General features: G+C 49.0%; 1 protein-coding gene across 1 annotated transcript in view; it reads right to left on the bottom strand.

The window, feature by feature from the left end:
• The window catches only part of AHNAK2 (AHNAK nucleoprotein 2), a 42,365-nt gene that overhangs the window by 16,627 nt on the left and 12,541 nt on the right, over positions 1 to 13,197 (bottom strand). The window contains exons 2-7 of the mRNA XM_032267588.1: positions 5,422 to 5,480; positions 5,218 to 5,316; positions 4,444 to 4,545; positions 3,354 to 3,504; positions 2,828 to 3,012; positions 993 to 2,670 (exon numbers count right to left, since the gene is read on the bottom strand). Of these exons, the coding sequence (XP_032123479.1) occupies positions 993 to 2,670; positions 2,828 to 3,012; positions 3,354 to 3,504; positions 4,444 to 4,545; positions 5,218 to 5,316; positions 5,422 to 5,480 (2,274 nt within the window). The remainder of the gene's footprint in view (positions 1 to 992; positions 2,671 to 2,827; positions 3,013 to 3,353; positions 3,505 to 4,443; positions 4,546 to 5,217; positions 5,317 to 5,421; positions 5,481 to 13,197) is intronic.

Genomic DNA, 13,197 nt, shown 5'->3' with positions numbered 1-13,197 from the left:
GAGGTCCACTTTGGGCATCTTGAAGCTGGGCATCTGCACCTTTGGCATGTGCCCTTTGAGGCCGGCTCCCTCGGGCACATGGCCCTCTGGGAGCTTCACATCCACCTGGCCAGCCTGGACCTCCAGGTCAGCAGAAGGAGACTGAATGCTGAGTTCAGTGGTCTTCAGGTCGCCCTGCATGGAGGGGAGGCCCACCTTGGCCTCCATCTTTGGCGCAGACACGTCCAGTGAGGCCTCGATGGACTTGCCTGGGGCTGACACCCCGAATGATGGCATCTTGAACTTGGGCATCTTGAACTTGCTGTCTTTGGCCATGGCCACATCCTTGTCAGCCAGGGACAGGTCACCCTCCAGCCGTGCGCTGTCTACCTTGGCTCCCATGGCCTGGACATTCACCTCCACGCTGGGCAGAGACACCACCACGTCGGGTGCCGTGGGGGCCATCACTTCTGCCTTAGTGCCTTTTAGGTCCAGCTTGGGGCCCTTGACATCCACCTGGGGGCCCTCGAGGTCCACTTTGGGCATCTTGAAGCTGGGCATCTGCACCTTGGGCATGTCCCCTTTGAGGCCGGCTCCCTCAGAGACATGGCCCTCCAGGACCTTCAGGTCCACCTGGCCAGTCTGGACCTCCAGGGTGGTGCAAGGGGGCTGAATGCTGAGGTCTGTGGTCTTGAGGTCCCCCTGCATGGAGGGGAGGCTCACCTCAGCCTCCATCTTTGGTGCAGACACGTCCACCGAGGTCTCGATGGACTTGTCTGGGGCTGACACCCCAAATGATGGCATCTTGAACTTGGGCATCTTGAACTTGCTGTCTTTGGTGGTGGCTATGTCCTTGTCGGCCAGGGACAGGTCCCCCTCCAGCTGCACACCGTCCAGCTTGGCTCTCATGGCCTGGACATCCACCTCCACGCTGGGCAGAGACACTTCCATGTCGGGGGCCGTCACCTCCACCTTGGGGCTTTTTAGGTCCAGCTTGGGGCACTTGATGTCACCCTGGGGGCCCTTGAGGTCCACTTTTGGCATCTTGAAGCTGGGCATCTGCACCTTGGGTAGGTGCCCTTTGAGGCCGGCTCCCTCAGACACGTGGCTCTCCGGGAGCTTCACATCCACCTGGCCAGCCTGGACCTCCTGGTCAGCAGAAGGAGGCTGAATGCTGAGGTCAGCGGTCTTGAGGTCGCCCTGTATGGAGGGGAGGCCCACCTCAGCCTCCACCTTCGGCACAGACATGTCCACTGAGGCCTCGATGGACTTGCCTGTGGCCGACACCCCGAACGACGGCATCTTGAACTTGGGCATCTTGAACTTACTGTCTTTGGCAGCGGCCACGTCCTTGTCTTTCAGAATTTTTTCCGTTTTTAAGCGTTGTTGGTCATGTTTTAGTTGTTGTATTTTTGTTTTGTTCATCAGTGAGTCCCCGTCGTCTTTTTCTTTGAGGCCTGCCTCTGTGCCTGTCAATTCTCTTCTGGCATCTGTCGCTATTCCGTCTCCTGTTCTTCCCTGCTCTAGGTCCTGTGTGGTTTTTTCTCTCCCTGTCTTTGTTTCCTTACTTGGCGACCATCCAAAAGAGGGTATCTTGAATTTGGGCATTCTCATCTTTCCTTCTGTGTCTTCCCCATCTTTCTCCTGTCCCTGAGTGATTCCTGTCCTCTGTAGTCCTTCCTGTCTGTCTCCTGCACCCTGTTGTGCTTCCATATGTGCGGGGGGTTCCCTCCCCGGCACCCACCCTGCTCCTTGCACCTCCTCACCCTTCGGGCCGGTACCCTCTTTTGAGGGCAAGTCCTGTCTCTTTCCTCTCTGTGCTGCACTAAGCTGTCTTTCTCTTTCTGGCTCTTTTTCTGTGGAAAATGCAAATTTTGGCATCTTTAAATCGTGTATTCGCACCCTAATTTCAGGTGGGCCACTCTGGGTGTCTCCTTGAGTTTTGTCTCTCAAGGACATTCTGGCAATCCCAATCTCCAGGCTCTGCAGACCCTCACCTTCACCCTCCTCACTTATTTCAGGAGTTTGCTGGGTTCTGGGCTTCCTCTGGGTCACTGCTGCCTCTTGTGCCTGCCCCTCCAGGGTCTTTCTGTGGCGCCTGGCTGCCCTGGGTGCCCCTTCCTCAGGGGTTTCCTTGCAAATGGTAGGGTCACCGAGCTCTGTGGGCCACTCCGCAGGCGTCACTTCTCGATCCTGTTCTGCTCTCTTCTCTCTCCTGCTGCCTGTGACAGCCCCAGCATCCTCAAGGCTATCACCCCAGGGTCCCAACTCTTCCAGGATCCCAGCATGGCCCACCCCACTCTGGGACTCCCTGCCTGACTGCCCTGTCACTGAAGGGCCCTCTCCGGAGCCTGTCCTGAATCTCAGGTTGAGAAACTTCCGCCTCCTCTGGCTGCCTGGCCCTGCCTTCTGCTCTTGGTGCTCCACCACGAGCTGGGCCTCTGTGTCTGTGCTTGTGGGGGACACGTCATGTGTGTCCCTGCGCTCGTAGGCCTCTGAGGAGCTGTGTGACCTCTGGGGCCCTGGCCCCCGCTTGCTCTTTATGGACTGAAATTTTGGCCAAGAGAGCCTCTCCCTCTGGGGCCGCCTGCCTCTCCCCACCCTAGGTTTGGAGATGAGTCTCTCTTGGTCCCCATCTGTTTCCAGAATTTTCGTAGGGGTCTCTCTGCACCCATCAGCAACATCCATGTCCTGAAACACAGGGAGAGGGAATCTGTTGGTGACAGTCCAAGAAGCCGGAGGCCCTGGCCCAGGGACAGATGGGGTGGGAGTGCTATCCCCTCCCAGGCTCAGCCAGCAGGGTAGTAAAGACAGTTGGGGCCCTACCTCATGGGCATGGTGGCCTCACCTCCTTCTCCTTGCCCTGTGGGCCATGCTGGGCATCGCTGGAAGCCCACTCTTCGTCCTGTGGGGCAGGGAGCTGCCGTCTGATTTTGAACTGAACCCTGTATGGCTCTGAGTACTGTAGGATCTTGAGAGCATCTTCGTATTTTATATTGTCGAAGAACACGGTTGCACTGAGCAGCTGATCTCCTAGACCAAGAAAGAGCAGCCCCAGGCCAGGTGTGTGAATGAGATGGGGTCCGCTGTCTTGCTTTGGCCAGGGAGAAGGGCCCCAGGGGCATGAATAGGGGAGATCCCACTGAGTCTCCCCCATCAGTTCCCCACTGAGTGCCTCAGGCACAGGGAAGGTACATGGGGTCCTCCCTTTTACCAGATGCAGTGGGTGATCCCAGCCTCAAGTGGCTGAGCAGAGACATGAGGGGGTCATCTTAAGCTGCAGGTGTGGCTCCTATCCCCTTAATGTCCCCCTCCAGGTCCCTCCCATCCTGGTGGGGAGAATAGGGACTCCAAAGATGGAAATGCCATAGCACCTTCTCTCAAGTTGAAAAGCTTGGCGGCTGAGGAGTCCTTTAGTACTTGCTTGACAAAGATCCCCTGGTCCCCACCGCCTGTGACACTGTAGCCACTGGCTCCCGTCTCCACCTCTGTCTTCAGTATCACCTCTGTTGCCTCCTGCACAGACTGGAACAGAAGCACATCATGGCCATGGTGAGCATATGCCAGTCCCACCATAGGCATCCCTGATGGGGCCTGTGTCTCCCAAGGACAGGTACCCCACCATCCTGCCCATCAGCCTGGACAACACAGAGCAGGGTGGGGCACCCCCCAGGTGGGCTTCAGTAGCTGTGTCTGAGCTCTGGAGGAGGCCAGCCACAGCCTACCAGGATTCTTGTCCCCACCCCAAACTGCCAGGACTTAGGCACAGCCTGTCCATGCCACCAGGCCCAGCAAGGCACCAGGAGCAGGGAGGAAGGGCTCCTGCTTTTTCTGTGGCCAAAGGTTCCCTTTTTCAGCTTCTTCATGCATTCATCATAAACACACAAAGCACCGATTGTGTACAAGGCACTGGTGCTCAAGCCAAGGAAGAACAGCAATGCCAAGGAAAACACAGGACATTGGGTGCAGCCTGCTGGACCTGGGACAGGATGGGGCCTGTGTCCTGCAGAGCTCTTGGACTTCTGGGGCCTCCAAGGATAAAACCCATTGCTTTAGAGGCAGAGTGCCCTCATCATTGGGTGCTAGCAGAGTCTGGCATATGGCTACATGGCCTGGGAGCTGCCTGGCCCCTTCCAGCCCCACAGCTTGAATATGCAACAGACATCATTGTACAGAGGAGAAAACTGAGGTCTGCACAGCCAGGTCTACCTGGCCAGGAACTTGGCTGTGCATCAAACTCCACACCAGGAAGGGGTGGAGGGGAGGGTCAGGACAAGATTCAGCCTTCTGGAGACCCTGCCCTTCCCCAGGCCTGACAAGGGGGACAAGAACACCCCTCCCCAAGGTACAGGGCACACTGCCAGCCTCCTTCCTCCTCCCCTGCCTGCTCTGAACTCAGACTCCCTGGCTGGATCCCTTGTGGACAGACACACCTCTGTGACCCTCAGCTCCTGCTATACCCACCTCTGGACGACTCATCCTGAAAAATGTCCGTGAGTCCCCTGAATCCCGCTTCCACCAGGATCTCCGTCTCCCAGAGGAACCTTGCCTGCCGGGGGCGTCTTCCTGCAGCCACAAGTGTTGGGAGTTAGGCACCAGCCCCAGCTCAGGGACAGGGAGGGGCACAGGTGGGCTGGCACCAGACCAGGAGCCCTCCCTTCAAAGAGGCCCAGAACCTCCAACATGCAGCTGTGTTCAGAGGGAGCCGAGTTCCTCCAGGCACATCCACAGAGAAAAGGCAACTGTTAGCCTTCCTGCTTCCTGATAGGGCCCAGCCTACAGCCCACAGCTCCCACAGGAAGAAGCCCCACAGCAACTGGAGTTTTATATGGAGGGAGATAAGAAATTCAAATACAAAAATGAATCCTTTCCTAGACCTGCCTCCTCTGATCCCTTCCCCGAGTCCTCGTCTCCAGAGGTAGCCATGGGGCTACCCAAAAGACAGCATGAGTGTGTTACACACACCCTGTGCCCCTGAAACAGATTCATGAAGTCTGTTCCCCATCAGCCCACACGCATGCTCACAAGAACTGCAGGGCACCTCCATCCCACTGTGTCGTGGCAGGGAGGGACCCCCAGGGCACAGAGGAGTCTGAGAGGACATCTGAGTAGGCACAGGTGTGATGCAGTGGGCAGCAGGTCAGGACAGCAGAGCTGCATAGACATGTGTGAGTTGCCCACACAGGACAATGCAGGAGGAGACCTGGGTGCCTGTGGGGCTCTGCCCAGTAGGCTCACCTGGAGTCCAAAGTCAGCAGCCTCAGTCGAGTATTCGTAGACAGGTGAAGACCCCTGTGGCCGTGGTCGAATGACCTCATCCGCAGGCCCTTCAGTCACCTGATGGGAGGGAATCCAGTTACCTCCGCCACTTGGTTCTCCCAGGGCCCAGGGAGAATGGAGGTGGGGTATGAGGAGGACACATTTCCTCCTGCTCTCACTTACAGAGTGGTCATCTTCTGTTTCTGCATCTGGCTCCCCAGGCTGCAGCTGTCGGCCGGACACTGAAGAGAGAGTGGCTGTCAGTGGAAACAAGCAGGCTAGGGGAGCAGATGGGGGCCTGGGGGAGGGAGTATACGTGCACTGTGAAGGTGGCATAGTCCTGTCCTGCACACTGGATCCGAGAGCAAATTCAGGGGCCCGGGGAAGATCTATAGCCACTGGGCTGGAGAGGCTGAGGCATCAGGTGAGGTAGCAGTGAATTGAGACTGGACTTATTCCAAGTTGGAACAGATTTAGTCCAAGAAAGTTACTAAACAAACACGAGGTGTCTGTTATTGTATAACCACACCCTGGGAGGGTCAGAAGCCAGAGTTCCTAGAATATGTTGTCTAAAATGTCCAGCAGCCAGCAAAAAATTTCAAATCACACAAAGAAACAAGAATGTATGATCCATGCTGAGAAGCAAACCAGTGAATGGAAAGTGTCTCTAAAGGTCCACCAGTTTTGGGTTTAATACAGACTTCAAAGGAACTATTAAAAATTTGTTCAAAACACACACACAAAATCATGTTTTAAAAATTAATGGAAAATATGTTAACAATGGCTCAGTGAAGAGAGAATCCCATAAAGAAATAGAACTTATTTTTTAAAAGGCAAGCAAAAATCCTGGAGTTGAAAATTTACAAAAAAAAAAAAAAAAAAAAAAAAAAAAAGAAAATTTACTACTGGGGTTCACCAACAGAATTGAGATACTAGAAGAATTATCAGCTTGTAGATTAATATAAATTAACCAATTTGAAAAGCAGGGGTCGGGGGAAGGTTGAATGAAGAAAATCAAACAGCCTCAGAGATCTGTGGAGCATTAGCCATAGATAAAGAGGCAGAAGAGAGAGCCGAGGTGATGGCTGAAAACAATCTACAGAATCCAAAAGCTCGACCAAACCTAAGCAGGAGAAAAACAGAGATCCACACCCAGACACATCATAGTCAAAATGCCTAAGAGAAAGGGACCCATCACATAATAAGGGCACAAAAATACGACTAACACCTGAATCACTTCAAAACCATAGATGCTAGAATAAAGTGGAACGATATATTCAAAGGGCTGAAAGAAAGTGTTGTCAGTGAAGAATTTGATATCAAGCAACCTATCTCTCAAAAATAAAGGCAAAATAGTCTGGGCATGATGGCTTATGCCTGTAATCCCAGCACTCTGGGAGACTGAGGTGGGAGGATTGATTGAGCCCAGAAATTCAAGACCAGCCTGAGCAATATAGTAAGATCTCTACCAATTCCTTTTTTTAATTAGTGGGGCATGGTGGTGCATGCCCATAGTCCCAGCTGCTCAGGAGGCTGACAGGAAGACAGCTTAAGCCTGAGAGGTTGAGGCTACAGCAAGCTGTGATTGCACCACTTCGCTCCAGCCAGGCAGAGCAAGACTCTGTCTCAGAAAAGTAAAAATTTAAATTAAAAAAAAGCAAAATTAAGGCATTCCCAAATGAACAAAGAAGACTTGGAAATGTCATTGCTAGCAAATCTGCCTTACAGGAAATACTAAAGAAGTCCTTTAGACTTAAAGGAACTGATACTAGACACTAACTCCATGCACATAAGAAATGAAGAATGCCGAAAATGGCAAATATGTAGGTAAATATAAAAGACTCTATGAATATATATTATCCTCATTTTATTTCTTAACTTATTTTAAAGACATAGGATTGTGGCCAAGCACAGTGGCTCACACCTGTAATCCCAACAGTTTGGGAGGCCGAGGTGGGTGGATCACCTGAGGTCGGGAGTTTGAGACCAGCCTGCCTAACATGGTGAAACCCTGTCTACTAAATACAAAAAATCAGCCGGGCGTGGTGGCGGGTGCCTGTAATCCCAGCTACTTGGGGGGCTGAGGCAGGAGAATCGCTTCAACCCAGGAGGTGGAGGTTTTAATGAGCCAAGATTGTGCCACTGCATTCCAGCCTGGGCAGCCAGAGTGAAAACTCTGTCTCAAAAGAAAAAAAAAAAAAAAGTAGGATTGTACAAAGCTAGGATTGACAAACTTTTCTTGCAAAAGACCATGTAGTAAATACTTTAAGCTTAGCAGATCACATGATCTCTGTTATAGCTCTGCAGCTATAGTATAGAAGGAGCTATAGATGATAGACAATATGTAAATGAATGAGCATAACTCTTTCAATGGAACTTATAAAGCATAAAGGAGGCTGGATTTGGAAGACAGGAAATAGTCTGTGAACCACTTACACAAGGCAACAATTCTAACACCATACTGTTGGAATTATAACGTATATAGATGTGACCATACTAGTAAAACGGAGTGGGAGAAGAGGGCATACAGCTAGCCCTTCATATCTGTGGGCTCTGTATCCTGAGTTCAATGAACCTTGGGTCAAAAATATTCTCCCAAATTGCATCTGTACTGAACAAGTACAGACTTTTTTAATTGTCATTTTTCCCTAAATAATATAGTGTGCCAACTATTTACAAAGCATTGAAATTGTATTAGGTATTACAAGTAATCTAGAGATGATTTAAAGTATAGGGGAGGGTATATGTAGGTTATTTGCAAACACTACATCGTTTTATAGAAGGCACTTGAGCACCCATGAATTTTGGATGCAAGGGGGGTCCTGGAAGCAGTCCCCCATGGATGCTAAGAGACAGCTGTATCTTGGATCAAAGTTTCTATATTTACCAGAATTAAGCTGGCATTGCTTGGGGCTATGAGTGGAAGGGGAGATTTATTGTAAATGGGGTTGAGAAAATTTGGGAGGTGATGAAAGTGCTCCAGAGCTAGATTGTGGTGATGTTTGCACAACTCTATAAGGTTAGCAAAATGATTGAATTGTTCATATACAATGGGCAGGTTTTATGGTTTATAAATTATACCTTAATGAAACTGTAAAAGAAAAGGTAATTAACTGTATAAAACAAAAATTAAGTCAGGCATGGTGGCTCACACCTGTAATCCCAGCACTTTGGGAGGCTGAGGCGGGCAGATCACTTGACGCCAGAAGTTCAAGAGCAGCCTGGCCAACATGGTGAAACTCTGTCTCTACTAAAAATACAAAAATTAGCCAGGCGTGGTGGTGAACACCTGTAGTCCCAGCTACTCAAGAAGCTGAGGCAGGAGAATCACTTGAACCCAGGAGGCAGAGGTTGCAGTGAGCTGAGATCATTCCACTGCACTCCAGCCTCAGCAACAGAGCAAGACTCTGTGGCCAAAAAAATAATAATACATGAAATAAAATGTATTTTAGACATTTACAAATGCAGAAGTAACCCACATAACAGGGTGGGGATGGAGCACAAAAGCAGCTGTTGTAAAGATACCTGAAGTAGGACAGTCTTACTTGAAGTTACACCGTAATTAGTTAAATATTCAGAGTATAAATCATAAAGCAACCATTAAAAAAGCAGAAAGGTGTATAGGTGATAAGCCAATAGTGGTACTAAACTGGAATACTAATGATGGCAAGGCCCAGACCCCTGGCCTGTGGAACTAAATATGGAATACTAAATAGTGGAACTAAATAAATAATAGTGGAACTCAACTGGAATACTAAGCTACTGCTCAGGTGGCCAGGTCCAGATCCCTGGCCTCCATGACCCCCCAGGAGAGCCACAACCTCCGTTTCCTCCACCCGCCAAGCCAGCCTTGGGTGCAGTGCCTCCTGCCTATAATCCCAACACTTTAGGAGACTGAAGCAGGAGGATCACTTGAGGCCAGGAGTTTTAGACCAGCCTGGGCAACACAGTGAGACCTCATCTCTAGAAAATATTTAAAAATTAGCCATGCATGGTGGTACACATCTGTTGTCCCAGCTACTCAGGAGGCCGAGGTGGGAGGATTGCTTGAGCCAGGAGGTTGAGGCTGCAGTGGGCCGAGATCATGTCACTGCACTCCAGCCTGGGTGACAGAGCAAGACCCTGTCTCAAACACCAAACAAACAAAAAATATCTAGATTTCTTTTTTAAAACACTGAAGTAAAAACTGGCAAAACTGAAAGGAAAAATAAACCACAATTATTATACAATAGGAGATTTTAACACTCTCAGGAAATGATAGCCTTACAAAGTAGAATAGGGGAAGACACAGAACACTTGAAGCGCCCATCAACCAACGAGACCAAATTGGCACTCGGAGAAACTCCTGACAGCAGCCGGTGCGTGCTACTCTCAGGTGCACAGGGGACAATCACTGAGACAGACCCCAGGCTGGCTCAGAAACCTGTCTCAACAAATTTAAAATCGTTTCAATCATACTAGGTCTCTTCTCTGACCAATGGAATCAAGACAGTGTGGCAGAAACACAAATCAGTACACAGAAAACAAAGTCCAGAACGGGTCCACACTTTACAGGGCCAATTAATTCTGTTTTGTTTGTTTGTTTTGTTTTGAGACAGTGTCTCATTCTGCTGCTCACGATGGAATGCAGTGGCACAATCTCAGTTCACTGCAACCTCTGCCTCCTAGGTTCCGCGTTTCTTGTGCCTCAGCCTCCCAAGTAGCTTGGATTACAGGCATGTGCCATCATGTCTGGCTAATTTTTTTTTTGTACTTTTAGTAGAGATGGGGTTTCACCATGTTGCCCAGGCCGATCTTTCTTGAACCCCTAACCTCAAGTTATCCACCCACCGTGGCCTCCCGAAGTGCTGGGATTACAGGTGTGAGCCGTCATGCCCAGCCAAATTCCTGTAAAAGCAGCCCAGTTGTTCTAATAGAAAGCAAAGTCACCAAATGGTCCTGGAACAGCTTGTTATTTATTGGGAAACCAATAAACCTGGACCCTTCCATCCCATCACTCATGAAAATGAATTTGAAATGAATCATAGAGGTAAATGTAAAACGTAAAACTATAAAACTTCTAGAAGAAAACAGAAGAGACCGTCTTTACCATATTGAGGTCAGCAAAGTTTTCTTAGGATACAGAAGATACGAATCATAAAAGGAAAACTGATCAATCAAAGTTGTCCTAATTTAAAACAATGGTCTTAACAGCTTTCATTTTCCTCAGAAAATGAAAAGGCAATGAATGTATCTGATGAAGGACTTGCATGAAGCCCGTGTACAGCTCAATAGAAGACAAAAAACCCAATGAAAAATGGGCAGAAGATTTGAATAGACATTTCACAAAAGAAAATGTATGAATGTCCAATAAGCACAAGAAAAGATGGCCGGGTGCGGGTGATTCGCGCCTTTAATCCCAGCACTTTGGGAGGCCGAGGCAGCGGATCACAAAGTCAAGAGATCAAGACCATCCTGGCCAACATGGTGAAAGCCCGTCTCTATTAAAAACACAAAAATTAGCCAGGTGTGGTAGCACGTGCCTGTGGTCCCAGCTACTCGGGAGGCTGAGGTGGAAGAATTGATTGAACCCAGGAGGCAGAGGTTGCAGTGAGCCAAGATTGCACCACTGCACTCCAGCCTGGCGACAGAGCAAGACTCCGCCTGAAAAAAAAAAAAAAAAGAAAAGATGGCCAACATTTTTAGTCATCAGGGAAATGCAAATCAAAACCAGTGGAACAGAACAGAGATCCCAGAAACAGACACACACACGTAGAGCTGTGATGATCTTTTTAATAAGTGGCCTGGGGTTCATTGGATACCCATATGGAAAACACTAATCTTCATGCCATCTCAGCCACAGAAAATTAATTTCATGTGGATTATAGATACCAAGTTAAAGGTTTAACAATAAAGTTTCTTGAAAATAAATATAAATTACTTTTGGAGTAGGGGGGAAATTCTTAAACAGAACACAAAAAAAATGCCAGTTATTGGTCTATATTAGAATTAAGAGCTTCTGTTCATCAAAAGACACCACTGGGGCGTCAAATGGAGATGAGTATAGCCATGATAGAAAACACAATAGAGGTTCCTCAAAAAATTCAAAATAGAACTACCAGCCGGGCACGGTGGCTCACACCTGTAATCCCAGCACTTTGGGAGGCTGAGGAGGGCAGATCACAAGGTCAAGAGATCAAGGCCATCCTGACCAGCATGGTGAAATCCCATCTCTACTAAAAATACAAGAATTAGCTGGGCATATGGCTGCACACCTCTAGTCCCAGCTACTCGGGAGGCTGAAGCAGGAGAATCACTTGAACTCAGGAGGCGGAGGTTGCAGTGGGCTGAAATCACACCGCTGCACTCCAGCCTGGTGACAGAGCAAGACTCAGTTTCAAAAAAAAAAAAAAAAAAATAGAGCTACATATGATCCAGCAATCCCACCAATGGGTATATATCCAGAGGAAATGAAATGGATGAATTGCAGCTAACTTTGTCCAAGCCACAGACAGCTGCAATATATTTACCAAGCAAAGACCTCCAGCCCAGAATGCACAAAGAATACTTGCAAACCGAAAGACAAACAACCCAACAGAAACATGGACAAGAAAACACTGGAAACGTAGTTCATGGAAGAGAATGTTCAACCAGCCGATTAGCATACGGAAAGATGGCCAGCCTCTCTAGCCATCCGGGCAATGCCACCAACACCACAAGGTGCCACCTGCTCCCAGGTGAATGGCTGAAATGGAAAAGCCAAGGCCACCTGGGACAAGGCCTGGGGCAGCTGGAACTCTGTCCTGGTGTGGGTGGGGGTGAGTTGGCACAACCACTTGGAAACAGACTGGTAGAGTCTATCAAAGCCTGACATGCCTTACCCTGTGGCCCAGCAACTCATAGCCAGGGGCAGGGCCAAGAAATACGTGCACGCATGTTCCTCCAAAGATGGGTGCAGGAACGTCCATCTCAGTATAATTTGCAGCACCCAAAAACCAGAGATTCAAATGTCCATCAACAGTAGAATTTAAAAAAGTGAGGCATTTGTCCAGCGGAACAATATATGGTGTAAACTATGCCTATGTGCATCATGGATGAAGTTCACAAACACAAGGTTGAGATAAAGCAGCTAAATATAAAAGGCACTTTCACCAGGGAGCCAATCACATGCAGCTCACAGTCAAGCCCAAGGCTGAAGTCCCCAGGGGAAGCAGGCAGACAGGATCTCTTGGCGGTGGTAGGGGTCTACTTCCCATCCAGAGGACTAGTTACTTGGTTGTGCCATGGTTTGTACCCTTTCTCCATAAAAAAACATTTTAGAATTCTACGTAAAAGACAATTATAAACTTTAATAAATCTGACAATTTAGAGCAATTGGATATATTCCTAAAAAACTCACAAGAAGAACCAACCTTGTCCAACCCATGGCCACAGGCAGAATGCAGCCCGGGACAGCTTTGAATCCCGCTCAATACAAATTCCTAAACTTTCCTAAAACATTATTATATTCTTTTGCAATTTTTTCTTTTAGCTCATCAGCTATCGTTAATGTATTTTATGTGTGGCCCAAGACAATTCTTCCAGTGTGGCCCAGGAAGGCCAAAAGAGAGGACACCCCTGATGGATAATCCAAATAGTTTTGCAACAATTTAAAAATCAAATCCCTTATTTAAAACCGTCGCACAAAAAGAACTCGAGACCCAACCCCCACTCCAAATTATACTCTAAATATTCCAAGAAGAAACAGTACCAATCTTACACCAACTTCCAACTCTGGCACCCTGGCTTGGGCTCCAGGGCCTCCTCCAGCAGTGATGAGTTGCTGGTAACGAGGAGGGGCTCAGACCTAAGGACCCCACGCCTGCCCCAGACCCAGATTGGGAGGGAGCATGTCCCTGTCCTTTGGGCCAGTATACTGGCCTCAGGACCAGCTGCCTCTGTCCCCTGCGGTAGATGTCCTGGCCTTGGGTTCTGTCCCAC

The sequence above is a fragment of the Sapajus apella genome, unplaced genomic scaffold, assembly GCF_009761245.1.
Source record: "Sapajus apella isolate SASKATOON/1434 unplaced genomic scaffold, GSC_monkey_1.0 scaffold170, whole genome shotgun sequence".
Taxonomy (NCBI): Eukaryota; Metazoa; Chordata; class Mammalia; order Primates; family Cebidae; genus Sapajus; species Sapajus apella.
Note: the sequence above shows the minus strand (reverse complement) of the source record. Positions and strands in the feature narration are given on the sequence as shown.